Genomic DNA, 26,757 nt, shown 5'->3' on the forward strand with positions numbered 1-26,757 from the left:
TCCTTTCCGCCCAGTTCGGTTGCATTCTTTGGGCAGGAAACCCGGGGGAGTTGACGTGGCAAAAAAGAAAAGAAGGCAACTGAAAACCTGTTTTGACCGGAAGAGTCATTTTCCACGTCTTTGCTGAGGCAAGTAGTTTAACTGAATGGAGACTTGAGATATTGACTTACAGAGTTACAGGGATATGGCCCATTGAAGGTTATAACCAAAGTTTTAAATTTCAGTTTCGATACCGGTTTTGGACCCCACCAGAAACGAAATTTCGACCAAAGTTTCGGCTGAAATCCGGCGAAACAAGAAAAAGAGTATTTTATTTGATATAAAATTTCGGCCGAAATTTCAGTAAAATATTAAAATAATTTAAAAAATACAGGCTTTTTAGGTGAAATTTCTGGGAAAAATGAAATTCAGAAATTTCGACCAAAATAAAATACCATTTCGGGTAATAGCGATTTCAGTGTCGGTCTCCACCGAAATTTCTGATTTCGGTCGAAATTTAAGACCATGGTTATAACTTTTTCCTCAAAAGAGAAGAGAATATGTATTGGGGGAAAAGAAATGCAAAGAGAATATTTACTTTTTTAGGGTTTTCTTGGCGAGGATGGTAACTTTGATGCAATGTTGGACCATATAATGGGGCCCATTGATTAATAATAATTTTTTATAGAATCTGACCTAGTAGAAAATCACCATTGATCGATTTGTGGGTCCCACAAGGGGACATGCATGTGTAATCAGGACCGTTGATCTCGTAATCCGCCATAAAGCAACCCACATGATCCCAGTTTCATGCATCAATGGACGTTCCAGATGTAGTTCATCTTTGCTAGCCAGAACACTAAAGCTTGCATGATGGATTAAAGGGCTAGGATCATTCAATCACTGTCGGGTTTACGGCAATTGGCTTTTCTTGCCGTTGGATCTCAGATCAGTGGATCCGATCACGTTCACGTGGCACACACAGGCCCAAAAATTGTCTCTTAGGAAAGAGACCAACAGCCACAGCCATTTAGCATTCTACTTTTTCAATATGCTATAAATAACTTCGGGCATTAAAAGCAAAAGAAGATTCTAAAATTTGTTGGAAAATCAAAGGATATCGCTTTTATATCTTAAAGAAGCCCATCATTTCTTTGATTCTCATTTCAGTTGTATACAGTGACAGAGAGATTGCAATAAGCTTAAGAAGGAAAAATGGCGTCTGTTCTGCTGAGGATTCTGCTTGCACTACTATTTTGCATGATGATTCTACAAAAATCTGGTAAACCAAACAACATTCATTTAGTTTTTTCATTCATTTTTTTTCTTATTGCCATTCTTTAGATCAGAAGAAGATGCATGTTTAGAACAAGAACAGAAAAAAAAGGGGAGGAAATAAAGAATTTCAAGATTTAGAGCTTATGAATTCAATTATGTAAAATAACCCATTTGTTTTTCTATTAAGTTCTTGGATTTCATGTTTAAATCAAGAAACTCTTCAATTGAAAATCAAGAAACTCTTTAATGGAAAATCAAGAATATGTGAATTCTAAGTCTGGGAGACTGTAATGATCAATGAATAGCTGAGCTATATATCATGTTTAGATCAAAGACTTTGTATTTCAAGAAATGTGGATTTCAAAACTAATTAATTCAGAATCTATAAACAGTAAAAAAATTAGTGAAATAAAGAAGCCTTTCTTTTCCTTCTTTTGACTTTTGTTGTAGAGTAATGGTACATTGCTGATGAACATAGACAGATTCTTTTTTATAGATTACAAGTTCATGTCATCTAACACTGAAATTCATATTTAGAAATCCGAAATGCCTAAAAAGATCCATTGATCTGTTCTTTTTATTTATCTTTTTGTATACTGTGTCATTTTCCTACTGATTTGTCTTCGGTTATCATATTTAAGAACGGAAATTCTCTAATTATGTTAGATGTAGATTGTCCATCAAATGAAATAAGAGAAACCCATTAATCTTTTAAATTTTGTTTTAAAGATTACAAAGTTCATGTCATCCAACACTGATATTCATATTGGAAAATCGGAAAAACCGAAAAAAAAAATCCATTGATCGATCTGTTATTTTTATTGATCTTTCTGTTGATTGTGCCAGTTTACTTAATGATTTGTCCTGGGTTTTCAAATTTAAGACCAGAAATTCTCTAATTATAATATATTTAGATGGCCCATCAACTGAAATAAGAGAAACCCATTAATCGTTGCACTTGTTTTGTACTTATTCTTATCTTTCTTGATTGTAGAATGGATCTATTCTTTTTTATTGATCTTTCTGTTGATTGTGCTATTTTTCTTATTGATTTGTCTTGTGTTTTCAGATTTAAGATCATAAATTCTCTAATTATGATAGATTTAGATGGCCCATCAAATGAACTAAGAGGAACCCATTAATCTTATCATTTGTATTTTACTTATTCTTAATCTTTCTTGATTGTAGATGCCCAACTCGGGCCGCAATGGTGCGTAGCCGACGAACAGACACCTGATGAGGTTCTTCAGAAAGCTCTAGATTGGGCTTGTGGGCGAGGGGGTGCTGATTGTAGAAAGATCCAGAAGAACCAACCCTGCTATTTTCCCAACACGCTTAAGGACCATGCTTCTTATGCCTTCAATAGCTACTGGCAGAAATTTAAGAATGTGGGAGGATCTTGCTATTTCAGTGCTGCTGCCATGGTCACAGACTTAGACCCAAGTAAGACAATTCTTCTCTCCACTTCTCCCTCTACATCTTGAATTTTCTTTACAATATAGTGTTCACACATAAACTTGTGCATTCATGCATGATCATAGTCACAATATATCTGACACTACCAAAATATTGTGTTTTTTTGTGACGTTTTGATTAAAAAACAAAGACCAAAAATTATTGCAAAATTTTAAAATGGCTACTGATTTTCGCACTGCCATGTTTTAATAATAGCACAAAATTATTACAAGTCCCAAAAATCTCATTATCAAAACATGGTAGTGCAAATATCAGATTATCAGTAGCTTTTTAAAAACTATCATTAATTTAAATGACACTTTATTCACAAAAAATCCAAATTTCGCTCTCAGAGCAAGCGTAGTAACTTTGCGTGTGTTGGAAGTAGTATTGTCACATGCATCACATGGTTGTAAGTTGTAACTAAGAAAGGGAAAGGCATATGCTTTAGAAATTGTAACCCATGTGTGATTGAGTTGGCCATGTTTGAAGCTCCTTCTTTTTACCTAAATGGAGTAAGTCCCAAGGAGTCTGTATTCCAAAGGCTTTTACTTATAGCCTTCGCCTTTGATGTGGGCATTTAGAGGAGAATTACATCCAAGGCTGACCCCACATATAAAAAATAAGGAAAATTACATTTACACCCCCTCTAGTTTCTGACACAACCACTTCTACCCATCTACTTTAAAACGTGACAACTACACCCCATGTGGCTTCAATTTGTGTAAGGTAGACCCCCTCGGTTGATGGTTCGTCCAGTGATTGAAGGGTTAGGATGATCCGATGGAGCTGATTTCTTAGGCACACCCTATCTATGTCAGATGAAAGCTTTGGACCATCCAAACAATGTGGGCCCACTATGTTTTTTATAGTGTTTGGATTCGGGTATGGGCCCGCCCACATTGTTTGGATGATCCAAAGCGTTCATTTGATGGGTCCTGATATAGATAGGGTGTGTCCAAAAATCAGCTCCATCGGATCATCCTAACCCTTCAATCTGTGGACAAACCGTCAACTGAGGGGGCCTACCTTATACAAATTGAAACTACAGGGGGTGGAGTTGTCACGTTTTAAACTATAGGGGTATAAGTGGATGTGTCAGAAACTAGAGGGGGTGTAAATGTAATTTTCCCCAAAAAATAAAATAATGAGGTGTTTGGTTTGTGGATAGTAAAGCCGGGATAGGATGTCATTGCAAACCATGGTTCTCACTTTTACTTCTCTTATATAGTACTAGTAAAAAACCCGTGCGATGCACGGGCCGACAAAGAACGGTACGGACCACGTGATAGGTTGATCCAAACCGTCCATGTGATGGAACACAACATAAATAGGTTGTGCCCCAAAAATCATTTCCATAGGCCGATCCTAGCCCTCCAATCTATATATGTTTCCATAATTCCTCTTATCTTAAATCGGATGGTCAAGATCACCCTATAGTTTTTTAATTAAAAAATCATAAAGGAGGGGGTAAGATCGAAATTATACGGCTCTAATGGGTGCCTTTGTTAAAAGCATAAAGGGGGGGGTAGGATTGCAATTATATGAGTTGAATGGGGGCATTTGTTCAAAAAAGTAAAAAAATGTGAGGTGTAATTCTCACGGATTTTTCAAAAAAATCGAAAAAACTCTCTCTTTTCATCAAAAAAGTAAAAAAATGTGAGGTGTAATCTCTTTTCATCAAAAAAGTAAAAAAATGTGAGGTGTAATTCTCGCGGATTTTTCAAAAAAATCGAAAAAACTCTCTTTTCATCAAAAAAGTAAAAAAATGTGAGGTGTAATTCTCACGGATTTTTCAAAAAAATCGAAAAAACTCTCTCTTTTCTTCCCGGCTTATTATAGTAGATAGTAGATATTGATATGGGAATTATGTTTGTCTTTTAAAGCATGTAAACGAGGTGAGTTAGTCCCATTATTCAAAATATGGTCCCTTTATACCCCTTGCAAAAAAAAGGTTAAAAGGGCACCGCAAGGGCACCCCCATTGGTCAATATCTATTTATGATGGCACAGAATATTACTGTTATAATTCTCATAAATGGATATTGACCCATGGGGCGCCCTTTTACCCCTTTTTTTGCATGGGCGCTTGTGAGTTTAGCATTCCTCATCTTTAATGTATACTAATTATGAATTTTCCTATTGTCATTCTTATTTTTTTCATGAATTTTTTCATTTGAATTTTAATCCATAGAAATTGTTTTCCAAAATATTTTTTCCTCTTTTTTAAGAAAATTGTAAACGTCCTTAGACCTTGGATTTTTTTTCCACAGAATTTTTTACACCTCATGCATAACATGAGTGGGCCCCACGTCGATGTGGTGGGGCCCACCATTTTAAGCTAAATATGTTGACAGGGTGGGTCCCACCATTTAATACATCATGTTTTGATGGGGCTAGGGCCACTAGACCTAGCAAACGGGAGGGTCGGGCCGGGTCAACCCGCGGGTGATGCGGGTGCCGGTCACAAGGGTCGGGTCAGGAGATGACCCGCATTTTTGCGGGTCAGAATTTTAGTGACCCGCGCGGCCAGCGGGTGGGCCGTGTCAACCTGCGGGTCACCCGCAAATTCAAACAGTAGTTTATTTTGGAAAATATTATCACTGGATTTTGATGAGGGGGGGTATGGCCGGCACCGTGGGATGATCCAAACCGTCCATTAGATGGCCCACAGCCTAAATAGGTTGTGCCCCAAAAATCATTTCAATAGGTTGATCCTAACCCTCCGATCTATAGAGGGTTAGGATCAAGTGATCAACCCTCTAACATTCAAATCGGAGGGTTGGGATCAACCTATGTTGCTAGCCACAACCTATTTATATTCTATGGTGCCAGCCATAACCTATTTAGGCATCAAACCCTTAAAAAATAGATTAGCATGACAAAATCTAACTAGATTAGTATAACAAAATCACCACCCTTTAAAAAGCCAAGTGACTTGCGAGTGCCCGCGGGTTGACCCGACCGGACCAGTGATTTTGCGGGTTGGGTCACTCGCGGGTTAGTTTTGACGCGTCACTAAAACTCAGACCCGTGCCCGCAAATTTGCGGGTGGGTCGGGTCGACCTGCGGGCACGGGTTGCTTTTGCCAGGTCTAAGGGCCACCATCTCCACCCAAAGTCCCAAACCATTATAGGGAGGGCTCACCATTTGCACCTCATTTTTTTATGGGGTGGGGCTCGCTATTTTAAACCTCATGTTTTTATGGGTGCGTCCCCACTATCTCCACCCAAACCCATGTAATGATGAGGCCCACCATTTTGCATCCATGTTATGGGGCCCACCAATTTACACCCATGCTATGCTAGTGTGTATATTATAGCTATTCTAGATGTGGATGGATACCATGTGTGTATATTATAGCTATTCTAGATGTGCATGGATACCAAACCCTCTTCTTTTTCTCTGCTTTCAGGTCATGACTCATGCCGGTTTGAATTTCGAGCCTGATACTGATAAGAAGGATGAAGATACAGAGTGGAGTAGGTCTTTTGTTTGAATTGGACTTCAAAATTCGCCTTCTCATTTTGATTTTTGCTTAAAATCTGCATCCCTGTTGTAAGTTGGTATCATTACATCAAAGCACTTCAAACAGGTAGTGATATTTTGGCCATCTGAAAATGAGCTCATGGTCAGATTGAGAAACAAGATGGGTTTTGCTTCTATCTATTGTTGGGTTATTTTCCTTGTTTCGATAAATTTTCCCTGTTTTCACGCAGGGAAAATTTATCTTGAAAAATTCATTCCCTGGGAAATGAGTTTTGGGGCTTTTGGTTAACCGAATAGTTTGCTCAAAAAATCAGCCTTCCGATCCAAACCGAGATTTTGCTTTTTTTCTCTTTTTCTCCCATTATTCGGTTATTCGACTGAATAATCGATTTTTTAATCGGTTCGGTTTTTAGAAATTTTGGCTAGATTTCAGTAATCGAAATTTGAAATTATTTCGGTTATCAAATTTCGGTCTATTCCGAACACTCCTAGGAAAGAGCCTACAAGTCACCTTCTTTTAGGCATTTTTCAAAATAATTTGGGCATTGGCAAAGGCTTCTTTATTAACAGCAACAATCAGGAGGTTCGAATACAAGTGACTCAAGGGCACTTCACTACTATCCATGTCTGATTCACCCTGCTAAAGCAGACATTATTAGTAGTGAAATCCCAGTCCACTCATTGATGACACCCACAAAACCAGTGTGTTCCTGCTTTCGACTAGTCACATAACTGACCACAACCTCCCACATTACTCAGCCTCATGCTCACTAAAACCCCAACTTCAGTCATGAATAACTCCCACCAATCCAGCATGTTCTTACCCTATGTATTTCACATCATTACGCCCCAAAACATCCATGGCCTTCCAATCATTCACAAGTGTCCAAACCTTCAAAAACTTTCTGAATAATGGGTTATTAGACTTGCACTAACTATACTATAATCCATGAGCTCTCCCAGTTGAATTTCTATTTCTTCTTAAATTGGATAGATTTAAGAAATGGGTTTTTCTGAAATGGGTAGTATTCACCTTTTTTTCCTCTGTTCTGTTCAGAATGAGAGGGAAAACAGAGAGAAGAAAGACGGCTCTTTGTTTCTTTTCTTTTCAACAAAATGAAAGGGAAATGATATCAGCCAACCATGTTTGATGATCACACTTATTTATCTTGTCTTGTATTATCTAAAGAGCTGTCAGATGTTATTACAGTTCCCAAAAAGCTCTCACGATTCACGAGTCAATTAATTAAAAAAGAAAAGACAGGCTGAGTTTGTGAAATTATTAAAACATGGTTGTGCTGATATCATTTCCGTAAAATGAAATGTATTACCTTGGTCTTTATCTTCCACCGTACATTACTGTGTCTCTGTTGATGTTGATCTGTTGGGATCCACATGATGGTAATAATATTGAACCGTGATTCTAGTAGTGGGTTCCAGTGTTGATCGATCTGAACCGTCCACTTGATATCCCTTACTTTGGATTTCCTATGGCTTAAAAATTGTACCAATATCCAATCCTAGCATCCATTTAACATTTACTTTTTTGTCTTTTAACATGTCAATGCAAGGGTTGTTCACATTGATTTTTGGGTCAAGGAGATCCAAAGCAAGGGCCACGGAATGAACGGTTCGGATCAATCGAAATATCGAATGGAAGACCCACTATGGCCCACTAGATTTCGGTTGTCCTCATTTTCTAAGTGAAAGTCTTAAGTTAGAATTATCCTACAATCAAACATGCTCTTTATATTGTAACAATATACCCTTAAACTTTAAAATTATAATTAGCCCCCTCTCCTTTCCATAATTCTAAAAAAGTCCTACCTTTATGTTTTGTAATTCAAACATTTTTAAGACCCTTGGATTTTCGCGTGTGGATTTGGATTTGGCCTCCCAAATCTGAATCTGATGTTCAAGGCAAGGAAAAACTGCAGTGGATTTGGAGTTCACTCAAATATTTTAGATTTTCAAATCCAATAAACTAATGTTAGATTACAAAATTCTAAATATATTTCCCAAACAGCCTCTTAATGTTGACACCAGTACCAAATCAGGGGATTTGGATTTCACTCAAATATTTCGAGAATCCTTAAATTTCGATTGAAATTTTGTAGTGTTTCGGGTATACCCGATTTCGGTTTCATTCTCGACTGAAACCCGAAAAATTTAAAACCTTGGTTTGGAGTCAGTATTTGCAAATATGCTAATGTGGCAATTAATTGTTTTCAAGTGGTGAATGAAGAAGACATTTGACAAACTACAATCTTTAGACTACATATTGGAAAAAAAACACGGCAACTCTCTAGACTGAACCGTCCAATCTCGAATGTAGGCTAGTAGCACTACATATACTAGTCTAAAGCAAGTAGATGATGTGATTCTGGTATTACTCCATGTATCCATGTTAACATTATAAGTTGTTGATCCATATTCAACTAAGCTAAAAAAAATACTTTTTATAAAAGGAGGTTGTGGTCTTACTGTATGTATGGATGTTCTCTATTATGCCTAAGTTTGTCATCAACATGCAACGTATCGTGCCATAAAAAACTACTGTTCTTTCTCTTGAATATTATATTATTCCTACAGAACTACAATACTATCACATGAGCTGTTTTGCATTCTTATGGAATACAAGTTTATGGTATTGCTATCTTTGCTTTGCTTGTGCTATAAATATGCGGTTAATTTTTTTTATTTTATTTTTTTTGAAATAGCAAATTTTATAAAAGAAATAGAAGGGACACCCGAAAGGGAATACCCAAAGTTACAGAACAAAAAATAAAAAACTAATTACACAATGAATAGGACATCAAATAGGAAATTGATCGGACCAATTCATCGAGTTGCATACCACCCCTCTTCTAGCCAACGCAACCGCCTTCTCGTTAGCAGACCTTCTAACATAAAAAGATCCAAAAACCTCCAAGGTGGAGCCACCCCACCCCTCAGCCACCGGATAACATTAAACGAATCCCCTTCAACAATTACGTCTTCAGACGGTCCTTGAGGCGGTGGTTAATTTTTTTTGCTTTGCTTGTGCAAAAACCATTATGAGATCAAATTTAATCAGATAAAAGCAACATTATGAAATATTTTAGAAGGGATTTGGCCGATGAGAAGGGGGCTTGATCGAAGTAATAGTAGAAGGAAAAAGAGATAGGGAAGTCTCAGGAAGATCTTGAAATTAAAGGAATCCCACAAGGGGAATTCTCAACCGGGGTGTGTGTGTGTCAGAAAGTTGAGACCGGTGAGGTGCTGGGCTTGGACTTCCATGGGCTACAGGATAATTTAAGAAGCTTGTTTCAGTAGATAGAAGAGAGGGGGATGAATTTGGGGCCATGCTCAAGCCCCTAGGCCAAATGCCGAGAGAAGAACAATCAAGGAAAAAAATTCGACTTCAGTCTTTGATAAATTAGGAAGGATCTGCTGCCAGTAAAACAAGAGGCGGGGGAAGAGGAAGGATGGGCACATATAGTTCTCGGGGGAGTGTTCTTATCACGAAGTTCAAAAATGAAAATTTTCTCATGGAATGTGAGAGGGTTGTGTTAGGATTTAATCCTAACGGTGGATGTGGCCTAAGCAAGATCAACGGCCGAGATCATTTTAGTTAGTTAAGTGTTTAAAGAATAAGATGTATCATTTTATTGTGAAAGGGTATATTTGGGACAGGTGTAAACAAAGAGACGTTTGAGAGAAGGGTCAACGTGATAAGGAGTTACATCCCTTCCCTCAAACGTCCATAAGAGAAGCCTCCGGTCCCTGCTTGTACACAACTAATCTTTTTCATTCTCTGTGAATCCACGTCTAAGAGAAGAGGAAAACAGTCCCCATTGCTGTCTGTTGTGGAACAAGGAGATATACCGGAGTGGAACCATTTCAAGAGACAATAAGACAATATACATGGCTTCCGGTATGTTCTTTTACTATTTCAATTTCAATCCATATGATTAACTGTGATTTTCTTAAAGTTGGACCGCCAAAGATCCTTTGCCCGTGTTCCTTTCATGATGAACACTTACAGGTTGGGCTCCTTAGAAAAGTAAGCCCAGGTCAAACAGCTAGTGCAGAAACACAAACCATATGTGATGTTAACTTACCAACTTCTCCAAAAGCTTAAGCTCTTGAGAAAGGTGTTATTTATCTTTTATACTTTAACACTCCCTTGCACGTGTGGCTCACTTGGCAAACACGTGGCACATATGGTCCCACTTTGGGCCGACCATTGCATGTGAATTTTTGCTATCCGGGAGATTTGAACTTGAGACCTTTGACTCTGATACCATGTTAACTTACCAACTTCTCCAAAAGCTTAAGCTCTAGGAGAAAGGCGTTATTTATCTTTTTTACTTTAACATGTGATACGCATTCTAGAGACCAAGATGGAGTCCATGAATCGAGAAGTGATAAGAGGGTTGGGTGGCACTAGAAGTTGGAACTTCATCACCATAGATGCAGTTGGCGCAGCAGGGGGGGTTTTGCGGGCTTGGGACTCGGCTGTTGAATATTGGATTGGAAGTTTTTCCTCATCAATGAATCTTTACCAGGGTTTATGGACCTATTCAGAAAGCAGAAAGATGTAGACTTTGGGAGGAGCTAAACGTTGTTAGAAGCCAGTGGACACATCCGTGGTTCCTACGGGGGGAACACACAGAAAATGCTAGCTTTCGCTGATTTCATTGGTAGAAATGAGTTGGTTGACTTACATCTGAGTGGGGCTCACTTCAATTGTTCAAGGAATTCAAGTAGAAACAGGATAGACCGATTTACCATTAGTCGAAGTTTAATAGACCTCCTTAAGGTGAGCCAAGCAGCGCTACCCCATTCTATCTCGGACGATTGTCCTCTCCTTCTAGATCCGAGACTAGAGTCCTGGGCCACACTCCATTTCAATTCGAATTGACATGAAGGAATCCAAGATGGAGGAGACTCTGGAAGGTTGGTAGAATGAGATGGCCTTTGGGGTCTTGAAGATGTGGTAATAGGTGATAAGCTTCGATACATAAAGAAGAAATTGAAGGAATGGAATCATGGCAAACTAAGATTGGGATCGGATAAAAAAGGAAAGAATGATGATGAGAAGTTTGGAAATAGACTGACCTGGTTGGCAATTAAGACTCAGAAATCAGCTTCAGTTGCTGCATTAAGACAGAGTTGGGAACTCAAGTGGATCATCGCTTGATGGGACAGGTAATTTTAAGGATGCAGGGCAGTCTGGTCTGAGTGACTCATGCTCCCATGCTTCATTTACATCCATCTGAGCGGATAGGTGGTCTGCCTCCAATTCCAACTACTTTTCCTCCTCTACTGAAATAGGAACAACAGGAAGCTGGTTTGCAGCAAAACTAACCTGAGGGAATTCTAACTGCTGCTTAGCGTCATTTGCACTACATGAGAGTAGCACTGACTTCTCCTTTCCATTTAAAGTGGCCTCAACCCAAGCTCGGGTGGGTGGGACAGAATGAGCAACTACAGCATAGCCCAAACCTTTAGTTGTATTATTGGTTCCTGCATTTCCTACAAGAGTAGCAACAGCAAGTTTCACACCTGTAGGAACTTCTTCTTCTTTTTTCTTGAAAAATGACATTTTATATTCATACCATGAAATATACATGGGGACCGGTAGTCCCTGTAGAGATTACATAGTATGATGATCTAGGAGCATCCCAAAAGAAGAAACATAAAAGACTGCATAAAAATTTCCTCCAGCCAAATCACAAGGCACCTTCAACATCTGTAGGAACTTTCGCTGTGCTAGGACGATTAACCTTACAAATTTTGTCTGGGTGCCCAAGATTCCTGTAAGTTTTTTTTTTTTTTTTTTGAAAGGTAACAAAAATTTATTAATAAGAAGATATGTACAAACAGGGGACAAGAGGTCCCCAAAAAAAAGTAAATTACACCCCTACAAAAGAAGAAAGGACCGAGCTACAGGTAGATTAACACCCTCCTTGGTTAAAGAATCTGCCAAGTCATTAGCCAATCTCCACCTATCCTCGAATCGGGGATTGATCTCCCTGATGAGGTCACTGCTCTCATCAAGAACACTCTGCAGATGCCACGGACCTACTGAGCGCCCAGTAGCCCATGCAACCGCATTACTGTAGTCACCTTCGATAATAATAGGCCCCACATAGTTTTGGACAAGCCATTTCAGGCCAAACAACAGAGCCCTAGCCTCCGCTTCGTTTGCATCGCAAATTCCACACGGACCAGAATATGACATGGCCAAGTTTCCGTAGGAATTTCTGATAATCCCTCCAATACCTGCTCTTCCCGGGTTCCCAAAAGAACTTCCCGTAAGTTACCCCAGTATTTGGGTAGCCTTCCCTTCCTTGGGTACTTATCCAAACCTTATCGTGAAGCTTGGAGATATGATGACCCTCCTGATCGAGCCACCTACGGAGATAAGATAATCCTCATTGAAATAGTAGAGGGGGAGACCTAGGAGAGTGCCCAAAATTGGAGCAAAGGGAGGTTCATACTAAGGACTGAACTCAGGAGGCCATCTCAAGAATCTAAAGAGAAACTCCTGGATTTTGATGTTGTCTGCGAGCCACACTGAAAGAAAATCATGCTCATTTCCAAACCACATCAACAGATGATGGTGGTCGAGTAAAGTGATGACTGCATCCTCAGAAAGATCAAGTTTCGATTTAATGGTTTCCTTGACAACAAATAAAGATGGCCTTCCGTAAGAGCATTTAGCTACGAGGGCTAATCTGAAGGGGGGCTACCCAATACCCATTGCTGGATTTCTGAATCACTCAAGAAAAGAGCAGGGGCTCCAGAGGTAGATCTGGATGGGAGCTTGAGAGCTTCACCCCTAAGGTGGAAGAGGAATCTCGAAGGGGAGAGCCTCCATTAAGGGAGCCTCCTCTCCAACAAAAGGCCACAGCCTCTGGCCGTTTGGATACCCTCATTTTAAAATCCTGGGTTTCTTTAAAATCTAGTATTAAAGAAATCTTGATTAAATTGTGGACATTAGAATATATTGTTTGGAGAACATCCTCTAGTTTTCAAGGATTTAATATTAGAGATAATTACATTTACAGCCCCTCTAGTTTCTGACATATCCACTTCCACCCCTATAGTTTAAAACGTGACAAATACACCCCTGTAGTTTCAATTTGTTTAAGGTTTGCCCCCTCAGCTGAAGGTTCGTCCATAGATTGAAGGGTTAGGATGATCCGATGGAGCTGATGTTTTGGGCACACCCTATCTATGTCAGGACCCATCAAATGAACGCTTTGGATCATCCAAATAATGTGGGCCCATACCCGAATCCAAACACTACCAAAAAATCATCCAAATAATGTGGGCCCACATTATTTGGATGATCCAAAGCGTTCATTTGATGGGTCCTGACATAGATAGGGTGTGCCCAAAAAATCAGCTCCATCGGATCATCCTAACCCTTCAATCTATGGACGAACCTTCAGCTGAGGGGGCCTACCTTAAACAAATTGAAACTACAGGGGTGTATTTGTCACGTTTTAAACTATAGGGGTGGAAGTGGATGTGTCAGAAACTAGAGGGGGTGTAAATGTAATTATCCCTTAATATTATGATGATTTTGGGTTTTCAATGTTTAATTTCTTAGTAAAATTAGTTGGAAATTATGAGCAACCCTTCATGGCGGATTTAGATAATACACTGCATCTCCAAGGTTCTACACTCACCTCGTCCACCTCAATCCCTTGCTTTTTCCATTCAATCTCTCTCACACATTTTGTCAATATTACCGTTGCCATAGCAATCCAAAATGTTGCTGTTGCCATAGCAATCCGGAAATCACGTGATTTGATTCACGTGATTAGATTCTCAAGCATTCGTACAGCAACATCCCATATGACAATCTCTTAATTATAGCAATGTGGGTTTCCATTTATCTTCAAATGCCTTATGGCAATATGGGTTTCCATTTAGCCTCACACGATTCCTTTCTCATGTATATTCCAAGTTTCTATGTATAGCCATTCTTTCCTCGTCAATTCCATAATCAAGGGATTTGATATTATTTGTAATATGTATATATACATCTGTTTATTGGAATAGAAAATATATACGTTTAACACTAGTTTCTCACTTTCTATATGGTATCAGAGCCAAAGAAGATCCATCTCTTCTAGGCCTGCAAGTTCTGTTCGTTTTGTTTCTCTGAATTTCCTCTTACATCATTTAATATGGCCAGCGATGGAAACAAAAACCTCCCCTCTCATATCGTTGATGAATCTCGTGGATCGAATTCAACCTCAGTTGTTGACATGGTTCCTGCCCTCACCTTCAATGATCCTTTCTACCTTCATCCTTCTGCCAATCCTGGAAACATCCTTGTTTCCAATCTTTTCAATGGTGAGAATTACTCCACATGGCGGCGTGCCATGTCTATTGCACTTACAGCAAAGAATAAAATTGGTTTTGTCGACGGTACCATAACAAAACCGGCGCCTTCAGATTCTTCTTTCACATCCTGGACACGATGCAACACCATGGTTCTTTCTTGGCTTATCAATGCCATCACTCGTGATCTAGCCGATACCATCATCTACTCTGACGTTGCGTCAGACGTTTGGCAAGAACTCCATGACCGTTTTTCTCAAGGAAATGCTGCAAAGATTTTTCAGCTGCGGCGCACACTCATTAACCTGCAGCAAGACCAGCTTTCCGTTCTTTCATATTTCAACCGGCTGAAAGCTTTATGGGACGAACTCTCTTCCTACACCACCCTCCCCACCTATTCGTGTGGTGCCATGAAACTTATCGCTGATTTGCATCAGCAAGAACGCCTTATGCAATTCTTGACGGGATTAAATGACTCTTTTCCTGCCGTGAGAAGTCAGATTCTCATGATGGACCCTCTCCCTACAGTTGCAAAGGCCTACTCTCTGCTTCTTCAAGAAGAGGATCAGCGTGCTCTACAGATTTCTCCACAGCTAGATACTGTTGCAGCTGTTGTTGGACGTGCACGGACCGTACCAACTAACACCATGCATAATCCCCCACGCCCAAACCCTAACAATAGTGCTCGCCGGAACCGTCCACATTGTCACCACTGTGGCAAACTTGGCCACACGATCGACACTTGCTATGGTCTACATGGATATCCTACACGAGAAGCAAATTCATCGTCTTCCAACCCCTTGGACCCAACTTCAGGTTCTCTCATAGATCATGGTACACACTCTGCAAACTTGGCTGGTAAGGCTTCCACTTCATCATTTTTTTCAATTCCTTGGATTGTCGATACTGGAGCCACCGATCATATGACTTGCTCTCCTATTGCTTTTTCTAAATCTCATGCCTCTTCTTCCTTGAAACCTGTCTGACTACCCAATGGCACTTTATTACCTGTCTCGCATGTTGGTAATATTGTTTTCCCAAATGGTTTACATCTTGAAAATGTTCTCTGTGTCCCCACATTTACTCACAATTTACTCTCTGTTAATGCTCTCACATCTTCTCATAATTGTGATGTTATCTTCTCTTCTAATCATTGTCGTTTTCAGGACCGGCACACGAAGAGGACGATTGGAGTGGCTAAACGGCATGGAGGTTTATATCTGCTTCATCCAGACGCGGTTGCCTTCTCTGTTTCATCATCACCGTCATTTGATCTCTGGCATTGGCGTCTGGGACATCCATCACTTCAACGTTTACAATTTCTAGCTAGAAATTTTGATGCTATCTTTTTCTAATAAGTGCTTATGCACTGTTTGTCCTTTGGCTAAACAATCTCGACTTCCATTCCCTAATAGTTCTATTTCATCTAGTGTTCCTTTTCAGTTATTGCATTGTGATATTTGGGGTGCCTTTTCCATACCTTCTCTTTCTGGTGCTCATTGCTTTTTAACTATTGTTGATGATTTTTCACGAAGCACTTGGGTTTTTTTTATGCGCTACAAGTCTGAAAAATTTTCCATTTTAACAACCTTTATTGCTTTGATTCACAACCAATTTAATCGTTCTGTTCAACAAATTCGAAGTGATAATGGTTCCGAATTCTTTAGTGATAAAATACGCAAGTTTTTTCATGAACATGGGATATTACATCAACATAGTTGTGTTGGAACCCCCCAACAAAATGGAGTGGTGGAACGGAAACATAGGCATTTACTTGAAGTTGCGCGTGCCCTGCGGCTTCAAGCAAATTTGCCATTATCTTTTTGGGGCGAGTGTATTCTCACTGCCACTCATCTCATTAACCGCATGCCCTCCAAAATTTTACATAATAAAAGTCCTCATGAAATATTAATACAAAAGCCGCCCAACTACACCCTCCTTCGTACATTTGGTTGCTTGTGCTTTGCTCATAATATCCATCACCGGCACAAGTTTGATAACCGCGCTCGACGTTGCATTTTTGTTGGCTACCCATATGGCCAAAAAGGATATAGACTCTATGACCTTGATACTCACACTATCTTTGTTAGTAGAGATGTCAAGTTTCATGAACACATATTTCCTTACAAGCAAGGCATTGATAATGACTCGCATGCTGTCATCCCATTACCCGTCCTTGATCCTGAAACCCCAATTGTTAGCTCTCCAAACACCACGCCTTATAGCCCACCCCTTACCTCTGTACCCTCATCCCCTCAACCCACATCACCATCTTATTCCCCACCACCACCACCACCACTTAGGTCAACTTCTCCCACTATTGATTCCCATGTTCATGATGCTCCACCTTCTACTTTGCGTCGGACCCAACGTGCTCACATCCAGCCTAAGTATCTGGCAGATTATGAATGCTCCACTGCTGTCACTGACCCCTCTAGATCGCCTTCTTCAGGTACGGTTTATCCCCTTTCCAATTATTTATCTTATGACAAAATTTCGCCTTCCCATGTTGCTTTCATTTCCACCATTTCCTCTAACCTTGAACCCCAGTCTTTCAACCAAGCAATCAAAGAACCCCATTGGAGAGATGCCATGGCTGCTGAAATCAAGGCGTTGGAAGATAATCATACCTGGACCTTAGCTGCACTTCCCCCTCACAAACAACCCATAGGTTGCAAATGGGTATACAAGATTAAGTATCGAGCAGATGGCACTATTGAACGATACAAAGCCCGCCTTGTAGCTAAAGGATACACACAAACTATGGAGGCAAAAAATGGACTAATTTGTGAAGGTTTATAATACACGTCCATTTTACCTCCACAAATCGTAGGGTTGGGATGATCCTATGGATCTGATTTTTTGTGGACACCCTATCTATGTGAGGACCATTCAAATGAATTTTTTGGATCACCCAAACAATGTGGGCCACCACTGTATTTTAAGCTAGTGTGTAGGTAACTTACCTACACAAGTGTGTAGGAAATGTTCTCTCATATATATATATTTATATATATATATACCTTGGAATGGCTGAACTTTGATATATGTTGCAATAATTATTGGAAATTGTCCAACCTTTGTGAAAATAATATCCCATTCTTTTTCTGCTAATTCTCCTCATAGTGTTAATTGCACAGGCACTGTACATCTGTAATGATTAGAAAAAAATTATATTTATTAAATTTAAAGTAAATAATAATAAGTTTGTAATCAAAGAATTGTATATATACATACTCTGCATCTACAATTTCAAGTTGCCTCCTAGTGACAATGGTGTCATCATATCTCCGAGTAGTACGTAGAGGTTGTCCAGCAGTGAGTACGAGAGCAATTATATCTCCGAGTCGTACGTAGAGGTTGTCCAGCAATAGATGAACAATTCAGAGACCTAGACATTGATTTTGAAATAATATATGTTTTAACGTGATAAAATAAAAACGATAAGTAGAGTAGCAAAACATTTTTTTCATTTTTTAATAAAGAATGCTTTGAACACTTTCTCTATGCATGAGCATGCATGCTTACAGATTGCTACCAAAACACTATTGTAACAACAGGCATGAGTAGATGTTAAACAATATAAAAATATTAAAATGTCAAGCCAACATGATAGAGATCATTGTATGTGCGATTCATATCTACGTCGAGGCCATAGTTAATTTTGAGTTTCATTTTTCATATTTAAATGAATCATTGTGTAATAAGATAAACCTTATATGAAACAGAGTACTTAAGACTAGAGATAAAAATTGGCTTTCGTAGGGGTTTAACTTACAATATTTATGCTATTATGTGCTGGAAAAACAATTGTCCTATGACATTGAAAAGCATGCTATTAAACTAAATCTGGTTCTAAAACTTCATTGACTGGGGTTCAAACTCCAAATATAATTTTGGAATCTCATCTTTGACTTATGATAAATGTACAGGCTTCCTACCAAGATCATCATATGTAACAATATTGCTCTAAAATGCATCACATTGTAAAATGATGAGAATTTCAGTAAGGTTAAGGGTGATCAGCATGGCCCATAGATTTGGAAAAACAGGGTTGAGCCTTTAGGTCAATGGTAAAGGTTTTGCTCTTTTGACCTAAAGGTAAATCCAATATAATTCAAATATGCATGGGAAAGTTAATGATGAACACCATTGAAACATGCGAATTAAACCATGGTGGGAAGAGAAAACAACTCATGATCAGTGTAAATATCTTCCATGGGGTCTATTTTCACCCCAATTGCTTTGCGAGCTCAGTCCTGAAGAATTACAATTAAAAGATCAATTAGAGAAACATCAATGAAACAATATCATTTTTCTTAAGTATTTAGAATAAGAATAGACACCTTTGCTCGTCTTTATTAAAAATCAAATGCCACTGAAATTGGGATAAGCATAAAAGATGTGTAAAGGGGGAATGGCTCGTAAATGGCCATACTCATATCTAGATAAATGTATCACAACCACAGTGCTTGTTACAGGGCCATACAATCTCTAAATGGTGTTTGATTTATGGATTTTATGCTTACTATGACTCTTTGCACCCATTTCCATCTGACAAAAGAGAAATAATTGTTTTTTGAAATGGTGAAAAATATGGTCTGTATCAGAATATAGCCCTGCATTGCAAAACCATTGAAGCAAATTATAAGAAATGATAACTAAGAAAGCCAAGAAATTATAAGAAATAAAATTTATGTTTATGCATGTAAATGGCTCCCGCACTTTGTATACAAATGGTGGAGCCAGGATTTATATATAAGGGGGGCAGGCTTCAAATTTTAAAGGGGGCTGGGCCCAATTGAGTTGGGCCTATTAAGGGGTTTGGCCCAACTCAAGAGAGGCAGCTGCCCCCCTTATGCTACATGTAGCTCCGCTAATACTATGATGTGACGATTATCATTTGCTAATTTCATGTGGCAACAAAGAATTTAACATTGTTAAATATGTTGTACATCCATCCTTTTGAAGTGAATTTTATCGTTGCTCATTTCCATGGTCAATAACAGATTTTCATCTACCATGCTTCATTTTAAAAAAATATTAAGCCATTGAAGATGCTTTTAAAGAGTTGAGCACAAAAAAGGACATTGTTACTGTATTGATTAGCCAACCAATATGTAGGTCACCCATGGGTAGTTGTCTTTACACAAAAAAAGAACCAAAAGTGGTTCTAAAAATCTAGAACAAACAGGCCTAAATTGGAAAATAGCAAATAAAAAGTTGGAATGTTCATACTCTGAAGATCAACGCAACCGTGGCAGCAACAAGCCCTATCAATCCACCCTACCAAAATAGAGAACAAATTCATTATTGATTCAAATGGTAAATTCCTTTTTCTGATAAGAAATTATGAAATGAAAGAAATATATCCAGAAAATAGGGAATCAATAGAAATTATGGATTTTATTTATGTAATATGAGAAATAATTGATGTGATTTTCGATAAGAAAGCAGGGAAAGAATTATAAAGTAAAAAAGAATTTAATTTGCTTTTTTTATAAGAAATCATAGGCAAAACTATGAAGCAAAGAAGAATTCTATTTGATTTTTCAGTAAAAATCGAATTTATTAGGAAATAAGAGAATGAAAGATACGTACAGGCCCATTGTTCGTCTTCTTCTTCTTCTTCTTCGCAGACTACGCGGAGAAGGACAACAGCAGTGAAAGGGAAAGAAAGAAGAGAGAGGGTGAGAGGGGAAATGCCGAAAAGGGATGATGGGATAGGCGAAGAAATAGGGGAGATGATAAATTCATACCTCCTGTAGGATGATTCGCACCCCTAGAAGGTGAATTGACGTCACGTTACAGGGGTGTGAATTTATCATCACCCAAAAACTTTTCTTCATGATAAGTGGACCCACAGTCAAGCTACTGATATTCCCACTACCACATTTTGATAATGAGACGAACTCACCTTGTCTTTTATTATTTAACAACCTGTCCAAGAAAAAAACTTGCCTGTAGGATGATTCGCACCCTTGGAAGGTGGATTGACGTCACATTACAAGGGTGTGAATCATTCTTAGGGGGTGTGAATTTATCATCACCCAAAAACTTGTCTTCATGGTAGGTGGACCAGCACCCATGATGCTTTGTAATTGGCCGTCGTACGGGCATCCCAAAAAAGAAGTCCTGCTGCATTATTTTCCTAGACTGCTGATATTCCCACTACCATGTTTTGATAATGGGACAAACTCACCTTATCTTTTAAGAAATTTGGTCAAAGGGGTCCAAAAAAATAGCGGAAATAGTTAAACGGTACCCCCACATTTCAAATTTGTGAAATTGGTCCATTTTACTTTTTCTGACATGTTTTTTTACCTAAATACCCCTCAGGTGGTTTTGTTTATTTTAAAAATATTACAGGCTTACAACCCTCTTTTACCTGGAAGGGGTTACTAGTTCAAGGAAAATTGGGGTATCACATATGAAAATGGGGTGACCAAGAGATGAAATGGGGTATCACATATCGAAAATGGGGTTATCACACCTGGAAAATTTTCGATTCATGTTTGTTGGGCCTGGAAAGGGTTACCAGGTCAAGGAAAATGGGGGTATCACATATGAAAATGGGTGACCAAGAGATGAAATGGGGTTATCATACCTGAAAATTTTTCGGTTCATGTCTGTTGGGCCTGGAAAGGGCTACCAGGTCAAGAAAAATTGGAGTATCACATATGAAAATGGGGTGACCAAGAGATGAAATGGGAGTATCACACCTGGAAAATTTTCGGTTCTTATCTGTTGGGCCTGGAACGGGTTACCAGATCAAGGAAAATGGGGGTATCACATATGAAAATGGGGGGTGACTAAAAGATGAAATGGGGTTATCACACCTGGAAAATTTTCGGTTCATGTCTGTTGGGCCTGGAAGGGGTTACCAGGTCAAGGAAAATTGGGGTATCACATATGAAAATGGGTGACCAAGAGATGAAATGGGGTTATCATACCTGAAAATTTTTCGGTTCATGTCTGTTGGGCCTGGAAAGGGCTACCAGGTCAAGAAAAATTGGAGTATCACATATGAAAATGGGGTGACCAAGAGATGAAATGGGAGTATCACACCTGGAAAATTTTCGGTTCTTATCTGTTGGGCCTGGAACGGGTTACCAGATCAAGGAAAATGGGGGTATCACATATGAAAATGGGGGGTGACTAAAAGATGAAATGGGGTTATCACACTTGGAAAATTTTCGGTTCATGTCTGTTGGGCCTGGAAGGGGTTACCAGGTCAAGGAAAATTGGGGTATCACATATGAAAATGGGGTGACCAAGAGATAAAATAGGGTTATCACACCTGAAAAATTTTCGGTTCATGTCTGTTGGGCCTGGAAGGGGTTACCAGGTCAAGGAAAATGGGAGTAACACATATGAAAATGGGGTGACCAAGAGATGAAATGGGAGTATCACACCTGAAAAAATTTCGGTTCTTATCTGTTGGGCCTGGAAGGGCTTACCAGGTCAAGAAAAATGGGGGTATCACATATGAAAATGGGGTGACCAAGAGATGAAATGGGATTATCATACCTGAAAATTTTTCAATTCATTTCTATTGGGCCTGGAAGGGGTTACCAGGTCAAGAAAAATGGGAGTATCACATATGAAAATGGGGTGACCAAGAGATGAAATGGGAGTATCACATATGAAAATTTAGAAATTACTAGGGATGAAGGGGACACTATGGGACCCACTGTAATAACTTAGCAATCGATTCGTTACTGTTTCAAAAATATGGTGACTTCTACTCCAAAAAAATTATAAGTGTATCTGAATACATCCACTGTTTACAAAATAACAAAAAAATTCATAAGAGTATATTAGTACATAAAAAAAAATCATATACAACTTCTTCTAAAAAAAAAACCCACACCCTTACGCAAAGAAGTGAGCTTGACAAGGTACTCCCAACCTCGTAAGTATTGCTGCAGAAGGTCCAATAGCAGTTTTGTCGAGGTTCGGTCGAACGACGGGAGGTTCTTTGTAGCTTCTTCTATTGTGACAAAGTTGTCGTCATCGGGTGCACTTGTAATGTGATCCACCTTTCAACTCGCGATCCGTTATTCTCATACGTGGCCTTCCAGGCGGTCACTTCACAAGCGGTGGTAATATTGTCATCAACGGTTCGGGACTTTCATGCCATTGTGTCTGATCTAGTATTGAGTGTACAACCTCAGCGTATGCATCCTGATACCTCTCTGCATCAAAACATTCGTCGCAATAATCGTACGGATCGAATTGTATGATGTTAATGGCTGCGATTGCATGTCCACACGGAGGTCCATATGTTTGGAAGGCACGACAACTACACGTTCGAGTTATCAAATCGATGGAATCTGTAGTTTCAAGGGACTTTACGGAGGAACGTCCTCTGGACGAGCAAATAAAAGTAAACATGTCTCAGCTACCCAAGCTGTTGTAACGAGAGGGTGATCATTGCCGCTTATTTTAGCTGTACACGTATGATCTGCAACAAACGACTTCACTACCATAATAGTCATATGATTCACACCCGTTATACGTCATTTGCAACCATCTTCTTTGCATCGAACAGAGTACTTTTTGCGTGATGACTTTGCCTTCTTAAAAATGAATCTCTATCGAATAGCATATTCTCGAACAACCTTCTTGAAGTGTCTCATGTCATAAAACATTACCCCAGCTGTTAACCAGTCAAATTTTACTGTATCAGCTTCTATCTCTTGGGCTCCAACAAACATGCCATATACTTTCATTGGTCCACTACCGTCACTCAGAACCGATTGAGTACCACCTCTGATAGGAGTACCCCATCTAATAGGAAAGCCTCCATTGTAGCTCCATTGATAGGCTGAGCGGTTGGACTAACAACGATGTTTTCATGATGATCATCCTCGTTCTCCACTTCCTCCTCCTCCTCCTCCTCATAATTATCATCATCATTTCTTTCTTCTTCATAGTCTAAACCCCTTACACAGAAATCATTTTTAAAAATATTATTGACGTCCACTTCATGATCTCCAACATTTTGTAACTCATCTATACCACCGGTAACATGGTTAGCATGCAAACCACTTGCCAATGTTTCATTTAAGTCAAATCGAGACCTGTATAGTTCGTAAATATATAATTAGCCTCAATCCATATGAATAATTCATAATTTGAACTATGGAAGTCTTGAAAGATTACCAAAGAACAGAAATACCTTATGCTGTGTTGATCTCCAACATTTTGTAACTCATCTATACCTCCGGTAACATGGTTAGCATGCAAACCACTTGCCAATGTTTCATTTTAGTCAGATCAAGACCTGTATAGTTCGAAAATATATAATCAGTCTCAATCCATATGATTAATTCATAATTTGAACTATGGAAGTCTTAAAAGATTACCAATAAACAAAAATACCTTATGCTACGTTCTCTTGGACCACCTCCTATACTAGTATCAAGGATCTCTTCACTTACAAATTCACTTTCGTAGTCTTTTTGCAAGTCCACTTCAAAACACGGGCGAAATTTGATATTTTTCCGTTCGCGTGCACGTTCTTGGAGCGGAATCGAAGTAGATGGAATGTTAGGATTAATAGAGGTTCTACTAATACAAACATTATTTGGGGGAAGCATTGATGAATTCAATGAATTAATACCGTTCTCACTTATGGTTTTCATTGTGTATATCATCACATAATTGAACATGTTTCTGTCAAACATCATCAACATTGTTTGAAGGACATCATCATCATCAACAACGTCGATTAAAGTGATTATATATGGACCAACAACGTATCGACATTTGATCGATAGTAAAACATTCCTTTATGTTATACCAATTCTTCTTTGGATTGCAGTTTGAAATTCATCAAAATTAATTCGGCGGGAAACCGATAACAATGTCTTCCTCCCCCGACATAGTCCCAAGAAACTTCATCCTTCAAATGTCCATCATAATGTAAAAGAAGAGAAACCATTGATTCGGGCATTTTTCTATAATTATACACAGGGGTTCTAAACTCTTTAACATAAACTTCAAGACTCTAAAAGGGGCTATAAAGTTGTGGCTTAATGGAGCTTATCTATGGTGTTTTCAATTTGACAGATTGGAATAAAATAGGGTCATGGACTAAAAGGTGGTTTCTAGCACCTAAATGGGGGTTTTCTATGGGATTATCAAAGCCAAAAAATAAGGGATTATTTTTGGGATAATCCCTTAGGCAACCCTAATCACGTCAGTTATGAAATACCTAGCAAGGGTTCAACTAAATGGTAGGGCCATCAAACATTAATAACACTTATGAGCCCTTATAAACCCTTAATACACCCTTAAGACACCCTTATACACCATCATAAAAAGACAGAGTTATGAAACACATTAAATGAGATAATAGGGGTTACAAGCACAAACCCTAATAGACAAAAATAAAACTCACATTTTTCTCCTTTTTTGCTCCAGGCGTTAATTAGGATTGGGGAAAAAGAAGGGTTGGTAGAAAAGGAAGGGAACACTTTTTTATCCATTTTTATGGCTTAACGTGTATTTTGAGGGTGGAAGGGTATTTCGGTCAAAAACCTTGTCAGGAAAAGCAAAATTGAACCCTTTGACAAGTTTGAAATTCAAGGGTTTCATCTCACTATTTTAGATATTTTGAGGTACCAAATTTCCTATCTTTTACTATAAAATGTCAAGGCCAATGATATTTTCATCCCCTGTAGTACGCACTCACCCCCTTTTAACGTGATTTTTACGTCAAAAAGCGTTACTGTTTATAAGAGGGGCGAATGCGTACTTAGGGCTGACAATTTCACTTGGGGAGGGGATTCCCCGATTTGAGCAGGGGAAGGGGAAGGGGAAGGGGATTTAAAAAATTCCCCAGTGTGGGGAAGGGGATGGAGTTGGCCCTGCCCCGCCCTCATTAATGCCATTTTTTTCTTGTATTTTTTAAGTGTTTTTTTTTTTAGGGAAAACTACTATAAACCCCTTGGATCAAAACATATCTACAAGATTCCCCCAAAATTTTCATAATTTCCATTAGTACAGTTTTGTTCGTGAACTAGCTTTTTATGTTTTCTTTTACCCATAATCCATTGGGCATTGTCCCTCATTATATTAGTATATTACCCTTAGAAATCCCTAAAATCTCTCAATCGAACCATCACTGTAAGGCAACATTAAATCCTTTGAAAATCTCCCTCCCCCAAATAAAGGCAACATCTCTCTGATGAGTGATGAGATTTTATATGGTGTGGGCTCGTATAGTCCATTATTTTTCAAAAAGTAATGTATGGGCTACGCCATAGGATGATCCAAACTGTCCATTTGATAGGCTACAATTTAAAAGTACTTTACATGCCACACCATAGATATCCAAACCGTCCATTTGTTGGGCCACAACGTAATTAGATTGTGGCCCAAAAATCATTTCCATAGGATGATTGCAATCCTTTGATCTATAGAAGGTACCATAATATGCAATTCCTCTATAGATCAGAGTTTTGGAATTATCCTATGGAAATGATTTTTGGGCCACAACCTATTTACGTTATGGCCCATCAAATGGACAGTTTGGATCATCCTACAATGTGCCCATCAAGTGGAAGGTTTGGATCATCCTATGCCTATGGTAGTATGGTGTGGACGGTTTGGATCTTCTTATGGTGTGTCACGTAAAGTACTTTTTGGCAAGTGGGATTGGGAATTAGGGATCTGCTAAGGACTATCGATCAATTAAATGAATCTGAGAGCAACCACCTTTGTCCCTAGGTTAATCAAATGAATAAGACAAAATCTTAGCCTGTGTGGGTTGTGTGACTACTCTCACATGCAACAGCTAAGCCGCAACATGCTTGAAGTGATTGTCCCTAGCAAATCTTTAGTTTTAAACCTAACATTTAACAAAGTAAAGTGAATGTCCCTGAATGCGGGGCAGGACAGGGGATGGGATGGGGATTAGATATTCCCCGTGGGGAGGGGATTCCCCATGATCCCCACAGTGGGGAGGGGAGGGGGAGAGGGAAAATTCCCCGCAGAGCGGAAGGGGTAGGGGACCCCAACATCCGGCCCCAACCCACCCCGTTGCCAGCCCTACGTACTGCAGGCGGGGTGAAAATGTTATCTCCCAAAACCTCTCACCAGCCAAATAAAGACAAGTTTCAGTTCATCTCATTATCAAAACATGGTAGTGGGAATATCCGTCCCTCTTCCTTCCAATCATAAAACAAAAAAGACCGCGCAG

The 26,757-nt window shown here is 39.1% G+C and overlaps 1 protein-coding gene and 1 long non-coding RNA gene across 6 annotated transcripts; one reads left to right on the forward strand and one right to left on the reverse strand.

Moving 5' to 3' along the window:
* Positions 1-1,053: 1,053 nt before the first annotated feature.
* Positions 1,054-6,376, forward strand: LOC143849108 (Carbohydrate-binding X8 domain superfamily protein). Its single transcript, XM_077358155.1, has 3 exons — positions 1,054-1,261; positions 2,446-2,700; positions 6,127-6,376. Exons 1-3 carry the CDS (start codon positions 1,195-1,197, stop codon positions 6,159-6,161), a joined length of 357 nt encoding a protein of 118 aa, XP_077214270.1. The 5' UTR covers positions 1,054-1,194; the 3' UTR covers positions 6,162-6,376.
* Positions 6,377-11,760: 5,384 nt separating this feature from the next.
* Positions 11,761-20,344, reverse strand: LOC143848856 (uncharacterized). 5 transcript variants are annotated; one of them, XR_013235489.1, is made up of 5 exons: positions 20,148-20,344; positions 19,785-19,819; positions 17,784-18,805; positions 17,625-17,697; positions 11,761-12,002 (listed from the first exon to the last, which is right to left on the reverse strand). It is a non-coding gene; the product is annotated as an uncharacterized LOC143848856 (long non-coding RNA). The 5 variants fall into 5 exon arrangements; XR_013235491.1 differs by having other exon boundaries at positions 19,785-19,832; XR_013235490.1 differs by having other exon boundaries at positions 11,761-12,735; positions 17,784-17,937; positions 19,785-19,832; positions 20,148-20,343.
* Between the last annotated feature and the right edge of the window lie 6,413 nt (positions 20,345-26,757).

This window comes from Tasmannia lanceolata, unplaced genomic scaffold (genome assembly GCF_043159265.1).
Source record: "Tasmannia lanceolata isolate RefF3 unplaced genomic scaffold, GAP_Taslan_0.1 ptg000016l, whole genome shotgun sequence".
NCBI classification, from domain to species: domain Eukaryota; kingdom Viridiplantae; phylum Streptophyta; class Magnoliopsida; order Canellales; family Winteraceae; genus Tasmannia; species Tasmannia lanceolata.

Coding starts and splice junctions, on each gene's coding strand:
- LOC143849108 (XM_077358155.1), top strand. CDS start 1,195: ATGGCGTCTGTTCTGCTGAGGATTCTGCTTGCACTACTATTTTGCATG. Junction 1,262..2,445: donor GATGATTCTACAAAAATCTG/GTAAACCAAACA, acceptor TCTTGATTGTAG/ATGCCCAACTCGGGCCGCAA. Junction 2,701..6,126: donor GGTCACAGACTTAGACCCAA/GTAAGACAATTC, acceptor CTCTGCTTTCAG/GTCATGACTCATGCCGGTTT.